We start from the raw sequence: 17,613 nt of genomic DNA on the forward strand, positions 1-17,613 counted from the left end.
AATATTTCAACAAAACATATTTTATAAGAAAAGGTGCTGGCCATATCTAATATAATGGCATATGCTAAAGATATAATAGTTTCTTCAAAAATAAGATAAATATTGATGAGCCATTGAACTGTATTTCAACATTTTGACATGTAATTTGTGAACACGCTACTGTTTACTTGTACGTGAAACTATCACAACTTGTCAAAAACAAAAATGGCTTTATAGACAGTGTAGATGATAAGGAGAATTAATAATTTTATGATGATACTGGAGTGTGAATCCATACTGTATTTTTTTGCTTTGTTTTATTTTTAATAACCGCTTTATTGTATTAAGTAAAATAAATGATTTTTGGTTGACACTGTGGATCCTTTTCAGTGACTATAATCATTGTAACATGAACACTTTTATTGAGGTTTTAATATATTTGAAATCAGATCCAATATTAATGGAATGATGACTTTGGTTTGACAGAAAGATACTCATACAGAAAATTAACAAAGCGTTTTTCACAGATAAGAAGGCACATCACTGGGGTGTGTGTGGGGGGGGAAATGGGTACCAAGACATGTGAAAGGGTATCAATGTATGTGAATTAATGCACCTTCTATCTGGCAAATATCATGTAACCCTTTTACTAATTACAATAAAAAATAAATAAAAAAAACTTAAAAAAAAGAAGGCACATCACAATAATGCACATTTTTCATTTTTCTGAGAAACTAGTGAAAACTTGGTTATAATAATGTTTTTGCTTGTAAATGTAGTGTTCTGTCCTGTTACTAAGTCTGCTTTTGGCTCATAAGTAAAATAGCATAAACTAAGAAACTTTTAAAGAAATACATGTATATCTCATAGTTCTGGAACCAAAGTAGTCTAAGAACAAAATACTGTTGAGGCTTTTCTTTAGGTTTCATAATTGTACTTCTTAACCTCTTCTCAGAGGTTACAATAGGGCAAAATCTAGATACATAAGGCCATATAAGATGATGCTAAGTGAAAGGACCTCCAATATATAGAAACAAGAGCTATATAATGCATGATTGTGGTTCTTAATGTACTATGTTATTTCTCATCTCTTTTGTTGTTCCTTGGTTATTGCATATTGTTACAGTATCTTACCTTGCTATCTGATATACTGTATAGATGTTTATTTGAAAAAGGATAGGGAAGGGGGAAAACAAGATGAGGGGAGGGATGTGGGGAGAGAAATTGGGACAAAAACATGAGAGGGGGTAGTAATGTTTGTTAAGTAATGCACCTTCTATCTGACGAATATAATGTAACCCTTCTATCAATTACAATAATATGTACACATATTTAAAAAAATCCAGAAGTGGTGCTGTTGCTCAAATGGTAGGGCACTAGCCTACCATTATTTTAAAATATGGAACAAAATCAGGAAAAATTAAACCTCTGTGTCACCTAGCTAACTCTTAAATGATAACAAAAAATTCTGGTTTCAGGGGCACATGTTTCCATTATATCATGATGTGAACACTGTAGAAACTTTGTTTTCTAATAAAAGACCTCCACAAGAAAAAAAATTGATGAGGGTTTCTGTTGTCCACTTTATTAGTACATTCATGTCATCTCCAAAGTGCCTATGTTTTACTACCATCATATTGTAATATAGATTTAAACCCATACATTTTCAGATACATTAATTCTATCTCTAGGGTATCATTGAAATATTATTTTACATTAGATTATGCCAGGCTTCTATTTTTTTATTTTATTTTGACAGTGATATACAAAGGGATTGCAGTTACATTTATCGGGTAGTGGATACATTACATCTTGAACATTGATACCCCTTCCCATATTTTTCTCCTGCTTTCCCTTTCCTGACCCTTCCCACTAATTTTATTTTACCCCTTACCTTCCCTATTTTCAAATATGCAAATGAACATATATACAATAAACCAGGTTGTCATGTTTCATAATGTGGCAGTTAAGGGACCAATTGCTAAAGATAATAATCCATTTAAAATGGATTTCATCTTTTCGTGAAACAGAGACAAATATTTAACCACTTTAATATTTTATTTTCAGAACCCTAATTGCCACTTTATTTTTATAAAAAGTGACCATATGGAGTGACATTGACACATGCTGATGAAAATCATATTAATTTTTTTAAAATTAATCTTTTAGAAAATTCTACATTGTATGTATTGAAATCTTTTTATATTGGTAATGATATTCAAAAAATATTCTGAGTGAAATATCTTGATTTTTCTATTGGAGCTATCTATCAAATAAGTAGCATCCATCAAAGTTACAGTGAGTGGGTTTGACATATTTTGAATCTTCGTAATGGAGAGTAGATACAAGAGAAATTTCTCTATCAAAAATGTCCTTAATTAACTTGTCCCTACCAAACTCTCTTGACTTGAAATTCATTTTCCAAAAAAGCAACCATTGATGTATTAAATTCTGGAATGCATATATTTTAAACACATGATTTTGTTTGTTTGATGTCAGATAGTATACAATATTATAAATCAGCAATATAGGAAATGAGGATCAATTAAGTCAAGGATTCCTTTTCCTTCATAATTCTGAAATGGCACCCATGGGAACTGGAAACATATTTTAAAATACCATAATTGTGTAATAAATGTTTGTAACTTTTATTTTACCTGGAAGTATGAAGAGAGGGATTTTAATATATTTAGACTTCATAGAATGTAAAGCTAAGCCACACACCGGTGGCTCATGCTTGTAATCCTAGCTATTCAGGAGGCTGAAATCTGAGGATAGTGGTTCAAAGCCAGTCAGTGAGCCTCTTATGTCAAATTAACCACCAGAAAACCAGAAATGGCACTGTGTCTCAGGTCGTAGAGCTAGACAAGCTGAAGAGCTCAGAGGCAGCTTCCAGGCCTAGAGTTCAAGTCCCACGATCCCCAAGAAAAACAAAACAAAACAAAACAATAATGTAGAAATAAAGAAAGAGGAAAGTGGAGTAAGATGAATCTTCAGTAAAAGTAGAAAGATTTATTTAACAGAAGGAAAGAAATTAAACATTTATATCCTATTGAACAAAATTAGGACCTTATGGCCCTACAAAAATTGTATTTATCCATTATTATATTAAGATAGCTACATATTTTGCTTAAGAAAAGAATTTCATTAGATTATACATTATTGAATTTTTTCTACCTAAAATATTTCCAGTGTTCTCTTCAAATAGGTATGGGAGTTAATCTTTAAGTAATCTAGAATAATTAAATCAATAGTGAATCAGAATTTTCACACTTCTTAAAAAAATTGTAGAGTGAATGAAGTTATTTGTAAATTACAGGGGACATTATAAATATTAGTAAAATAAAACTTGTTCTAATACCATGTTCATATAGCAATTGTAAGTGGTGTTTGAAAGTATTTACAAGAAACCATTTGGACTTAAATTATCAAGGTCCAAAAAGATTAATCCAGATCCAAAGTACATTTGCTAATATGCATAAAAATAGAAAGAATATTTCTTTACTAAGTTTCGTATTCCTCGGACATTCCAACAAAATATTCAGGAAAGAGAAAATGATCTAATGAAATATAAATAATAACCATGCTTTATTCTATTCAAGTAAGGTGTGCAGGCATACACACCCACGGGACATATGATTTTTAATCAGAAATGATAGGTAAAAGTTGGCATTGCCAGGAGCAAAATACATTTGAAAGCTATGGTCACGCTGTGTAAAAGGAAAAATATCCAACTTTTAAAAGAAAGCTGTTAAAATAACTTTACTTTCCACTGCAGGCTCAGCTGAAATACTTTAACTGAATTTCTATTGCAAAAATAAGTGCATCAGAAATTTCTGATACATCCAAGTGGTGGCTTAAAATGCCAAATAAATTACCAATACATGATCTAAATTTATTTTGATATAGTTACAAACTGAAAAAAAGCTGAAAGCCCAAAACAGAAACATAAATAAATAGGCAGAGAAATGATAGATAGTAGATGGACACACATGGATGACAGATATACCATTTACATATTTATAAAACCATTTTTTGAAAACTAATACTGACCAAAGCTAGAATTATTTGAGAGTTGCAACGTTTACCTCCTAGAAAACAGAAATGTGAGAAATATCAACTGCTCATTAGATATTTTGCTACATTTCTGGAAATGGACATATATAATGGCTGACATATATATGGATTGCCATATACATATATATATACATATATATATATATATCTTGGATTCTGAATCTACTGAATTTATATATATTTACATATATACATTTATTTATATGTAAATATATATGTGTATATACATAAATATATACACATATATATGTATATATACATAAATACAGTAGATTCAGAGTCCAAGATACATTTGTGTACAGTAATAATTCCAAATGCAGAACATGTATACCACTTTTTGTGTTAATGTGTTATAACAATAATGGGTCATACTTATGGACAAAAATGAAGTGTAATTAACATTTCCATTTGATAATAAGTAACATAATATTACACATAATTAGAAATGATAAGGTAGCCAATACATGCTAATAAACAATTACTTTGCTGGTAAAATACTAGGTATTAACACTTTTGAGAAAATACATTTTTGCAAAAAACATTAGATAATCTTGAATTTACAAAATGGAGAAAGAAGACTAAAGAATGGAGTGTAGTGTGTGTGTGTGTGTGTGTGTGTGTTTGGTTGCTATTTCCTGGTTTCCAGTTTTTATAGAGTCAAAGGATAATTTCCAAATCTGCTACAATATAAATAAAAAGATGACAGAATAAACATAATTTAGATGTCTCTGTGTAGCTTAGTAAAAATCTCTCATAAGGAAGATAAACATTTTTAAAAGTATTGGCACGTAGTCTATTATCTTACAGTAGAAGATGTTTATTAAATGCCACTATATTTTGACAATATTTGGTCATATTATTGCAGGCATTTATTTTGTTTCCTATTTAGCCAGTACTAGGATTTGAAATCCGGGCCTTCTCTGGCACTTTGCTTCTCTGGGACTCTTCTATTTGAGTAATGCTTTAGCTCAGCTTTCGCTGTTCATTTTTCAGAACTTTTCTGCTAGAGTTGGCTTTGAGCTGTGATCCAGAAATATCAACTTCCTGACTAGTTAGAATTGTAAATATGAGTCATCATCGCTGCACTCAACAGAAATTTATAATGAATGTAAGGAAGAAAATATGACTCTAAACTGAAAAAGTAAAAATAAAGGACATTGCTAATAATTTTAATGGATGAGAAAGAGGAAAGTGAGAAAATAATTGAAATCTTGAATAGTTTCATCATGGTAAAGCTATTATTTTAGTTTTAAAAAGTTAAAGAATAGGATGGCACTGTTCCTCAAAGTAGTAGAACATTAGCCTTCAGCTGAAGAGCTCAGGGACAGCACCCAGGCCAAGTTCAAGCCCCATGACCACCACCAACAACAAAATGTTAAAAGTATTTCCACATAATAAAGCATACTTTCCATAAAATTAATAACATACATATCACCATTTGTTTAAAAGTGAAATTAATACCTGTTCAATTGTATAAAACATTTTTAATAATTTGGCCTACAAGTATTATGAGGTGAACAACCATTATCTGATAGCTCATAGCTTTCCTTGATCATTGCAGGATTGCAGAATAATGAATTACACATAAAGAAATTTTGAATTAATTCTTACCAATTCGCAGTAAGTCACTTTTTTGCAAAGAAATTCTCATGAATAAGGTACAACAGAGCAAAAATAATGCATATTTATCATATATGAAAATGTAACAGAGGGAAATATTAAATATTCAAATAAGATTAGACTGGATTCTACCATATGGTTATACATTTTTTATTAAAGTATCTGATGGATAATTCACAAAGTTTAGAGCATAATCCAAAGCAGAAAATACATCTCAATTTTAACAAATACAATCATGAAGATTAAGCACTAGCATGTGGACATTTTATAAGCATTGTAGATGTTCATTTTGCTTTATATCTGGATGTAAAATTTGTAATTACAATTAAGATTATTTTATTAGCTATTATAATGAAGTATAAGGTTTCTATATGAACTACCAGGCTTGGATTTTGCAATAAATTAAATAATTAAACCACAAGCGTAGCGAAGCATTGTTTAACTGTTGTTCCTTTATTATTCATTTGAAGACCTTTGTTTTTATACACATCACTTTAGGTCACCTCATGGCAGGATCTTATTCCTTGGCTTTTGGCCAGTTCCAACCTTGTCCTTTGCAATACAGTCCTCTGACTGGCTTCATTCTGTTTTCCTGTTTTTTTTGTTTCCTGGGCATCTTCTCTTTTCAAAGTAGTGTAAATGTAATGGAAGCTTTGTTTTCTCTGAGTCAATGACACATTTCCCGAAAGAAAGTCCTGAAAAACACAAAGGAAGTTTCAGTTCGTCACTTTGGAATAACACTGAAAGAGAACAATTTAACCTGAAGTGCTAGACATAGATAGAAGACATTCTTTAAAAGTTCATAGGGGAAGAATGCTGGAAATCAACACCAGGAGAGCTGATTGGGAGAGTGGCCTATCTTTCCACCATTTGCAGTGAACAGGCATGGACTGGAAAGACAGTTAATACTATTAATAGGAAAATAGTCAAAATGGTTGAAAGTTTTGAAAAAAAAATGCTTGATGGAATAGTGGTACAAAGAGTGAACAAATTCAGCAGTGATACTGGACATTATGTTGGGACTAAACTATACAACATTGAGTGGGGATGTGTTGGGAGTGAAAAAATAGTGAGAGAATGAGGTGGGGATAACACTGCAAAAAGAAATGAACTCATTATCTAATTTATGTAACTAGAGCCCTCTGAGCATCACTCTTACAATAAATATTTTTAAAAATGAACCAAATTTAGCTTTATATATTCTATTATACACAATAAGGGTCCTAAATCAATTCCCATTGCAAATTTCAATTGATTAAAATATAACATATGAACTTTGTCAACTAAGTAAGAATAAAATAAAAATATTCTACATCGAAAATGAAGGAGATTTCTGAAGGTGAGAACATTTATGGCTTCAGTTATAGAATCTGATAGCAAACTTAAAGAACTCTTGCTTGTAGAGATCAGAGGAGATGTCCTAGTTAGGAAAAATGCTCTAATGCAAAAGATCACGTTATGGACTTGCTGCCATATTTTAGAACCTGTGTTCTAACTTCATACCTTACTTACATTAAAGGTGATCTTAGAGAAAGATATTTTTTTAAATGATGAAATCATTTGGGAAGGATTTGAGATAACTGCAAGAATAGTAAATTGAATGACAGTAAATTAGGAGTAATTATGAATTCCTTAGGAAAGAAGAATAAATCATCCATGGCAATATCTTCTCTTAAAATAATAATGATAAATGTGTAGATGTTATACTTTTACTAAGATATGATTGGCACACAGGAAAAAGGTTCAATTTTATTTATTGTTGTATATCTTACTTAGGCTATATTTAAGAAAGAATCCTGGTCTGCTTTTATCCTTCATCCACCAATGACATTTGAAGCCTCAATCTTTTACAAGTATGAAAACATGATGTAAAAGACTTCCTGTATTGACTAATTCAAATTGTCTGGTACATGTGAATTCAGTATTTTTCCTTACACTGCAGTTAACTGCCTGTTAAAGTCAAAGTGATATATAATGAGGTAGATAGCCAAAGTGAAGGTGTCATTTCATTTATGACTTAAAGTGTATAACAAATCTTACCAATGAAACCATATTTCTCAATATCTCCACAAAATATCTTTTCTCTCATGACATCCTATTATCATTTTAGTCTAGATGTAAAAGAAAACTTACTGAAGTAACAATATGTGGACTCCTTATGTAGGGAATTGAAACTTTTAATTCATATTTTACATTTTTTTTTTGCCAGTCCTGGGCTTAAGCTCAGGGCCTGAGCACTGTCCTGGGATTTTTCTCAGCGCTAGAACTCTACCACTTGAGCCTCAGCACCACTTCTGGCTTTTTCTAAGTATGTGGTACCAAGGAATCGAACCTGGGTCTTCGTGCATGCTAGGCAAGCATTCTACCACTAGGCCAAACTCCCGGCCTCATATTTTACATTTTATGATAATTATATGGGTTAATGCTCCTGGCTAAGGCTTAGTATTGCTATCCCAATTTTGTTGTTGATTTTTCTTATTGTTAGATAGAACTTAAGTACATATTTTAGGAAGATTAAAACTGTCGGGATTTTGTGCTTGCTTACTTTTGTAAAGTATATTTTAACAATTGAATGTGTAAAAATATGGTTTAGAAATTCTCTTGCAAGAAAAATAATCATGTTTGTCATCAGTACAAATTCTGCAGATAAATCATTTGTAGCTTGAAATCCAATATTCTGATATTTGATTGTAATGAATGTACATTTTTATTAGCTTAATAATGTCAATTTTTATTCCAGAATTTACTTTAAAAGCTCCCTATAATCAGAAGTCTAATCACTGTGAGCAAACTTCTTCTGATCTTTATTTAAATATGCTTCTTTTTGAATTATATAAATATATAAATATTATTATGCATAGATATTGTTTTTTAGGGTAAGAAAATGCATTCAAAAAGGCATTAATTATGCTAGTGCATTTTAGTGTGCTATGTTTACATATGCTTTTGGGTGTTATGTTTGGGTGTTAAAGCATTTTCATCTTATGGATAGTTTAACATAATACTATGAAAAGAAAGAATGATGAAACATGAAAATTTGCAAACCCTAAAATTTTATGAAATCTCTAAAATTTATACACAAGTAGAATGTTTAAAGTGTATGTGGAGTTTCTAATTATATGAAATATGTAATTTTAAAATTATTTTGACCCAAATAAGATGAACAGGAAATAATTGTATTATTCTAATTACTTTTCACTAATAGAGAGGTCTGCATAAAGTGATGACCCACATTAAATTCCAGTGTCAGTTATAAATATCATATTGAAAAGTCCCATTTAGCATAAAAACTCAAAGAAACTAAGCCTTTCCTTTTTCTTATTTTTTTTTAGTTTTAATTTTTGCCAGTCCTGGAGCTTGAACTCAAGGCCTGGGCACTGTCCTTGGACGCATATTACTCAAGGCTAGTGTTCTGGCACTTGAACCACAGCAACACTTCCTGCTTTTTCTGTGTCTATGATACCAAGGAATTGAACTAGACTTTCATGCATGGTAGGCAAGCACTCTACCAATAGGGTAATCCCTTCAAATGGTTATTTTTACTTTTAGAAACCAAACTCTTAAAATGTGTATGGGTTATTTGAAATATAATTTTAATATGCAAAAATCATTCTTTAATTGACTTACACAATTTGTTTTTAAATAAAATGGACATGGAATACCAATCAATTTGTTTCGAGCTTTGCCTTGTGTTACCTTTTTCTCCATGTATTGGGACTTGGTTATTAGCACCAGTAGCAAAATAATTTCAGTTCCTTAAAATATAATATATTTAACTTTTATATTCCTCCTTTGCATTTCAGATACATATTCCTATATTATCCCCGTTTCTTTCATTGTTCTAACCCTTGCTTATAGAACTGGATATAAAGGAACCAAAAATGTAAATATCACTACTGAGAACCAAATGTGCCATCATCCATATTGTTAGCATACAACCTTGGGTTTTGTGATACACGTCCTCTCTGCATCGCTGTGCTTTCTGACAAAACTGACCTCATGATTATTTAAATGGCTGTGTCTGGGCTTGAAGACTTTACTCTTTTTGTTATCATTTCCTACAAGTGAAGTTTCTTAAATCAGAAAGCTAATTCCTATAGTTTGGGTCTCATGCGGAAATTTGGATCTTAACTGTTTTGTAAGCTTTGAATTTTCAGCTATCCTTTCTTTGTAATATGACTTGGTTCTTACAAAGGCAAATTTGAGTGTTCAGATGACTTTTCAATACTGTATATGACTCACGTTTGTTTTTGTTGCTGAAAATATCTACTTACAATGCTTCTTTCTACTGTCAGTCAGCATGCCTTCTTTCAGCCACTTTAAGCATCTCTCATTTCCCCTGCTTCCCTTTCTGGTAACAGCAGAGTGAGTTATGGCTCTTTTTTCTTTTAATTACCAAATGGTTTCCTTATTGACACATTCATTTTAAACTCATGTAACGTTGTATAAAAGAAAACCAATCATCTAGACTCAGAAAATACATGATGGTTACCACTCTGCAGAAGTTTGATTCCTTGCAGAAAATATGTATTTTTCTATACTTATTGAGGTCAAGCCTAAAAATCCACATTTGTTTGTAGTGTTCTCTTTTATAATCTTAAATGGAACAATGGTGCAGATCCAATCAGCTTGCTAAAATTCCTTTTCCAGAAGTTCACTGAAGTAGAATGTAATCTTACTTTTGAAATATGGGGCTTAATGTGGGAGTTTGGCATACATGTTAGAACATATGGCTAAAATATATAAAGCTCTTATGTCAAACCCCAGTACTTTCAAACAAACAATAAAAACAAATGAAGTACTAGAAAATAATAAGTGAAAGATATATTTTTTAAATATGAACTGGTAGAATAAGAGCATAATTTTGATCAGGGAATTATGAGTAACCAAGTTTAAGTGACAAAGATCTTTATTTTTGTAACATGTCATGAGATTGATAATCTATACTGGAAGGAGAATTTCAAAGAGTAGATCAATGGCAACTCATGAAGGACTACCCGAAAGACAAAAGTTAATGAAGATTGAGATGTGGTGATGAACAGCTCTGTTATAAACATCCAAACAAAAATCAGGCCCTGAAAGTACTAGAGTAATTTTTCTATGTTCATGAAATCAAGATGATATTAAGCTCAGGTAGTTGGCTTTTACAGAATTTCTTTTGGACTAGCCTAGATCATACACACACACAAACACACACACATACACACACACACATCTATTTATCTATCTGTCTATCTATCTATCTATCTATCTATCTATCTATCTATCAAAATTTCCTTAGTTGATTTCTGGGTCTCTGAATTTTGAACTACAGTAAGTTTGGTCCAAAAACAACATTCACTCAGACACACAACAGGTAAGATACATATATATGATACACATACAGGAAAAATATTCTTCTCTTTGAACTAATAGGTGTTAACTAATTTTTCTTAAACTTATAAATATTGATGTCTTAATTATATCTCATAAGAATGCTTTCTTGTTTCATAATTACTTCAGGATTTTTGATTGCAGTATCTATTATATTGTATCTATTAAACCTACAGTAATATATCTAATAGTTTGATACTTTGTCCCTCTCTTGTTAAGGTGGGTATATGAATAAACTGCCTAATTCAAAATGATGCTCTAGAAAATGTGGCAAGCTTCCCCATGAGGCAGACTAATTTGAGAAATGGCAACTTCTCCCTGATCCCCAAGCTGCACACTAAATCTTGCCAGTGGCTTATTAGTGTGCTTGTAGAGGGATGCTTAAGAAGACATAGTGCAGCATACTTCACAGTGCAGTTTGTTCTCTTCCTCCCAGCTGGAGTTATCCTCTAAAACTGCAAATGTTATATGAAGAAATCACTTCTATTTACATGATAAATTGTTACATAATATATGTGTATGCATATAAACATATATCCAATGATTTGCTATTTTAAGTTGGGGGAAAATACCTGTTTAAATTTAGGTGAGTGTAGGAGGATTGGAATCTGAATTTTTAAAGCTGATTGAGATACATTGATATCATAATTTGACAGAATAAGCTTAATCACTAAGGGAAACTATTTTCTTTTTGCAAAAATTCATATGCCCAAATGCTTATCTTCCATTTTCCTTGTTAAATGATTTCAGGCAATTTATAAATAGGTATATAGTCTCCCACTAGTGTTAGATACATTTTATTTTTATGACACATTGAGATGTTTTCTTCATGTCAGCTTTCATTTGATTTTTCCTCTCCTAAGAACATTTTGTAAAAGTGTAAGTTACATTAAAAAGATAGAACTGAACAGAGATTTTGCACAATAATTTCAAAACTTCATATGATCTGATGTATTTGGTATTAAAAACTGTGAACTAATGACTGATCTTGCTATCTAAACTATTTTCTAGAACAAGATAAAATACAAAATAAAAAGTGCTTTTAAGTATTTCTAGGATAATTACAAGAAGTGTACTGTACAATATTAATGCAATTTCTAATTTAAAATGACTTCAAATGTAACATTTAAAAAATGTGATACATTTCTAAGCTTCAAACTAACTAGCTAAATTTAGATAAATTATATTCTTTCAGTTTAGAAATACCTGTAAAGAGATAAAATAGTTTATAGCATTTAATTCTCTCATGTGATTACCTTACTGGGGTGACATGTACTATCACTTAAATTTCCAGATATGTACATTTAAAACTCTAGATTGGCCCTTGTATTTTTCACTCAGATACTGTATCTACAATGAACTTAATCACTGTGAAGCTCAGAAGATAAGACTTCGTTTGATTAAGTTATTAATGAGCTGGCCCACGTTAATATTATATTTTTATTTTACCTACAGATTCAATTCAGGATGCATGAATAATAATAACCACATTTTTCCCTAACATCATCTCTAGCACTAACATGGAGAAATCTTCCATCAAAGCTTGGGTTGTTCCATATTTGAGCATGGTAAAGAAAAAAAAATGATAAGTTAATTTACCAAATGGAGCACTTCCATAAAAGAGAGAAACACTATTAAGCACTGTCTAATGAGACAGGAAAAAAAGCAAGAATAATTTCCAAGTGCAGCTGTTGGAAATTAAATTCTACATGGAATTGTGAATGTATTATTTTAATGATTTTTTCAAGAGATAAAACAAAATGTTTTAATTATTTTTCATACAAGTATGTCTACTCTTTCAAACAAACAAGCAATAATAAAAACAACAACAAAAACGTGGTATTGATGGCTCAGGCCTATAATTATAGCTACTCAGGCCAAGATATGAGGTTCTAGGTTCAGGGCTAGTACAAAGAGATAGGACCCAAAATTCTTATCTTTACTCAAAGGTAGAGTGTGATTGGTGCAAACTGAATCTAAGATTGCAGAACCCTGAATTCTAGTTCTGTCACAAAATAAAAATGACACCAAAAAATTCAGCTAATTATCTCTAACCTGTAGTGACCCTCACCCAAAGATAACCAAAAAAAAAAATGTCTTCCACAAAAAATTGCCAACTTGCACCTAGTTAAGAACAACTGTGCTAAAATCGTTAAACTCTTATGCTTTGATTTATCCTCCGTTGTCACTGTTTTTTTTTTTTTTTGGTACTCTATATACATGTATCAAATTTGAGAAAGGAAAAGGGAATGCTGAGACAAATGCAATGGTGATACTCAGAAGACACTATGCTGGAAATGAATTTTACAACCTGGATAGAACAGGATTAGGGGTGGGAAGTGAGAGAAAATGAGGGAGGGGCAACACTGACAAGAAATGTACTCATTACCTGACTAATATAACTGTAACCCCTCTGTACATCACCTTTACAATAAAATTAAATTTAGAAAACTCAGCTAAGTACCAGTGATAGAAATTGTGACTTAAAATATTATTCATCCAAAATGTATACCTTCAGCTCTATGCTTACATGGTAGATAAATGTTACTTATACACTATATGTTACACATTTAAACCTTATTTCTTACACTGTACCTAATTTAGTGTGTGCATTTCACGAAAAAAATCTCTGTACCATGAACCTCTCATTGTTGGTGAAGATTTTCATAGCCCTCCTCATCCTCCGTATATATTCAAAACTATTTATTTCAAATAAGACTGGGAACTTTGTTGGAATTGGTTTTCAAAATATAAACCAGAGCCAGACAGAGTCTGCCGAGGGCCGAGAGCTGTCACCCATCCATGGCACGGACCTGCCAGCTTCACGGAACCAGAAAATCCAGCAATTTGTGAGTAAACTCCATGGAGAAGTTTCCACTTCTGCTTGTGGAATGGCTTTGGAAAGGAACCCCCTCCCCACCAGCTGACAGCAGCGCCATCTTGACTGCTGGGCAAAGACCCTGTCAAACCAACTGCAGCCTGGGAAGTGGTACCGGCAGCACCTTCATTCAAAAGGGCCAAGGTTTTCCCACAGGCATCTTAGCCAGACATCTGCCCCGTGTTCTAGCTGAATTTCCTCCTCCTGGGTGCGACCAGTGCTCCTGTAAACAAAGCCACTCACAACTCCACAGGTTTTTTTATTTATTTATTTCTTTTTCTGCCAAGTCAAGCAAACTGATCAGAAAAACCACAAAGTCAACTTGCAGGAGAAAAAGACTTTTTGATATGTTTGGATCCCAAATTTAGTAGAGACACAAGTTTCATAAACCGTCCCCCCCCCCAAAAAAAAAAAAAAACCATTGAAGACTACGCCCTTTTTTTTCTACGTTTTTTCATTTGCAGTTTTATGTGTTCTTATTTTTTTTGTCATTTTACCCCCATCCTTTTTTGTGTTTGTTTTTTCACTGTTTATGGAATTTTATTACAGCAAGAATTTTATAATCCAAATTAAGTTTCCTCGCACAGTTATCAATTCTGTTACTTAGAACTGACATCCTGAGCTATTCCACAGTAAAGAATTACAAAATTAAAGGGATGCTTTAAATTTTTGTACTTTGCTGAAAATTCTTTTTCACGGGGTCTATAAAACATTAATTTGTTTTTATATTTTATTATGTTTTTGTAGATTTTTTTTGTTTTTGTTTTTAAATCAGGAAATCTAGGACTAGCACTGCTTGCTAGACCTGACATTTGCTCGGTACATAAGGTTCAAAGTTTTCTTTCTTTTTTTTAATTTATTTTATATTTTGCAATTTTTTTATAATATTTAAGTTTTTCGATGTTTAGATATTCATATTTTTCTTTGGTGAAACACGAGTTCCTTTTCATGATCCCTGATCAATTTTTAAACAGTTGGAACACCAGTGGTACTGTTAACTGCTTTCTGGGCAGCCTCTTTAGCTTGGTGGGCTTGTAGTACAGCTACAGCTTCATCAACCTTAGAACGCAGAGACTCTGGAGACTCAAGCATATGAAGTAGTTCTGAATTATCTATCTCCAACAACATGCCAGTGATTTTACCAGCAAGAGTAGGGTGCATGGCTTGGATAAGTGGAAACAGCCTTTCACCCAACATTTGCTTTTGCTCTTGAGGGGGGCAGATCCCAACATGGAAGCAGTCAATAGTTCCTGACTTTGTACATGGACAGCAGGCTGTTGCATGGTAACTTGTGGCTGTGCATTAAGATGTTGCTGAGGATTGCGGACACCTGCAGCATATTTATACTGGGGAACGGTGCGGACGGCAGGAGTGGCTGCGGCAGCAGCAGCTGCAGAACGTGGACCCATTGTATGTGTTGATGTGTTCGCAACACACTGTGTGGACATGACTCGTGGAACCTGTGAAGAAGCTAAAAATATGGAATGCTTCATGAATTTGCGTGTCATCCTTGCCCAGGGGCCATGCTAATCTTCTCTGTATAGTTCCAATTTTAGTATATGTGCTGCCGAAGTGAGCACCCATCATTTTTTATTTAATGTTATGATTCTTTCCTTTTTTTCACTTTCCTTCTGTCATTGTGTTTGTTCCTAGAAACATAGTGACAGAACTGGGTACAGTCTGGATACAAATGATATATTTATTGAAACCATCACCTGCTTTTTTTTTTTTTTTTTTTGCCAGTCCTAGGCTTGAGCTCAGAGTCTGAGCACTGTCCTTGGATTTTTTTCTCAAGGCTAGAACTCTACCACTTGAGCCTCAGCACCACTTACGGCTTTTCTTTTTTTTCTTTTTTTTCTATGTATGTGGTACCAAGGAATTGAACCTGGGTCTTCATGCATGCTAGGCAAGCACTCTACCACTAGGCCAACCTCCAAGCCCCGTAACCTGCTTTTTAATCTGTTGATTCTTAACCATAGTACTTCTTGTCTAAGATCTCACAGTTGTGTGGGATCTCCCCCCACCTTTTTCCTTTCTTTTTTTTTGATTATTTTTTTTAATTGTTATCATTGATATCTCTATAAATACTTTACTCTTTTCCTTATATATTCTTCTTATTATTCTTCTTATTTTCGTAAGTTTTATCTTATTTTTTCTAAATTTTGTACTCAACTATTTTACCTTTTTAGCACTTTAGGTCATTTGTCCTTATGCTATCTCTTTTCTTTATTACTATATTAAACTTACACTGCTACATTACTCTTTTCTTGCTCCCCTCTTGTCTTTCATACTATTTTTCTATCCCTGGTCCTCTGTTCATACGTCAACTTTTAGAATGCATGGATATACAGTGGATGGTTGTGAGCAATACTGTATATCAAGGTGTTCAATTATATTGTAGGTCCAGAGGGACTTAAATACAATAGAGATTGGATTGTGGGGTATTTTTGTCATAAAACAGTGAGCAGTGGGGGTATTAGATTTGTCTGTGAGTGCACAAAATGGGAGAGAGTGCTAATACCAATCTAAAATTGTGAACACCTATAGTCTGGTCAGCTAAAGAGCTCTAGGTTGGTTATATCTGAAAACTTGTAATCTTGTGCAGTATTAATCTTACTCCCATTTTCAAATGGGCCGAACAAGAAACTCAAGAAAAATGGCAAATCAAGGAATAGAATCTCCCACCAAATATAAACAAGCAATGGAGCAGTCAATAGCAAAACTAGAGGAGAGTCCTCTAAATGCTATACAAATGCAATTGATAAACATGATTAATGAAAAGTTTGAAAACATACATAAAGAGATATATGCGGACGTCATATCTAAATGAGATAAAATCATAAAGAAGGTAATACGTGAATGAGAGGATGCCACAAAGTAGGACATAAGGATTTATGTGAACATGTGGAAGCTAGACAAAGAAAAATGGTAGAATTCATAGAATCCACATACAAAAAGCTGATTGAACTCCAAAAATTGTCCAAAGACAGTAAAGATGCTGATCTAACTACTCAAATGGAAATAAAGATGTCCATACATGATCTAAAACAAACAATTTAATGTTGCCCCTTCAGCTCTTAGAAAATGAACAATAAAGCAACGCTAATCCCAGTAGAAGGAAGCAAATTATTAAAATCAAAGCATAATTAAATGAGTTGGCGTGCAAAAAATCTATAGAAAGAATCAACCAAACAAGGAGATGAGTCTTTTAAAAAAAATAACAAAATTGACAGAACCTTAGCAAATCTTACCAAAAAAGAAGGGAGCTCACCCAAATAAACAAAGTCACAGATGATAATGGTAATATCATGACAGAAATTACCAAGATCCAGAGCATCATAAGGGAATACTTTTCAAACCTTTATGCCAACAAATATGAAAATCTAGAAGAAATGGATGAATTTCTAGCCAATATTAATATACTCTCACTGAACCAAGAAGACCTAATCCAACTATACAGTCCTAACCAAACACTGAAACAAAAATGGTAATAAGAGACCTCCCATTAAAGAAAGGCCAAAAGCCAGAGGGGTTCATAGCAGAATTCTTCAAAACAGAGCTCATACCAATACTCCTCAAGCTCATCAACGAAATTGAAAATGAAGGCCCTTTGCCAAACTCATTCTATGAAGCCACTATAACCCTCATACCAAAACAAGATAGAGATTCATCAAAGGAAGAGAACT

At 32.6% G+C, this 17,613-nt stretch overlaps 1 protein-coding gene and 1 non-coding gene across 2 annotated transcripts; both read right to left on the bottom strand.

Annotated features, from left to right (window-relative positions):
- Positions 1–14,888: 14,888 nt before the first annotated feature.
- Positions 14,889–15,435, bottom strand: LOC150069530 (polyadenylate-binding protein 1). The gene is given in 2 exon segments (XM_090331116.1): positions 14,889–15,147; positions 15,150–15,435. Coding segments are annotated over 2 exon segments (540 nt in total). The 3' UTR covers positions 14,889–14,893.
- On the bottom strand, positions 15,401–15,507 carry LOC150069531 (U6 spliceosomal RNA). The gene has a single exon (XR_016538587.1). It is a non-coding gene; the product is annotated as a U6 spliceosomal RNA (small nuclear RNA).
- Positions 15,508–17,613: the final 2,106 nt, after the last annotated feature.

Source organism: Megascapheus bottae, chromosome 1, assembly GCF_031878675.1.
Source record: "Megascapheus bottae isolate mThoBot1 chromosome 1, mThoBot2.hap1, whole genome shotgun sequence".
In the NCBI taxonomy this organism is placed as follows: domain Eukaryota; kingdom Metazoa; phylum Chordata; class Mammalia; order Rodentia; family Geomyidae; genus Megascapheus; species Megascapheus bottae.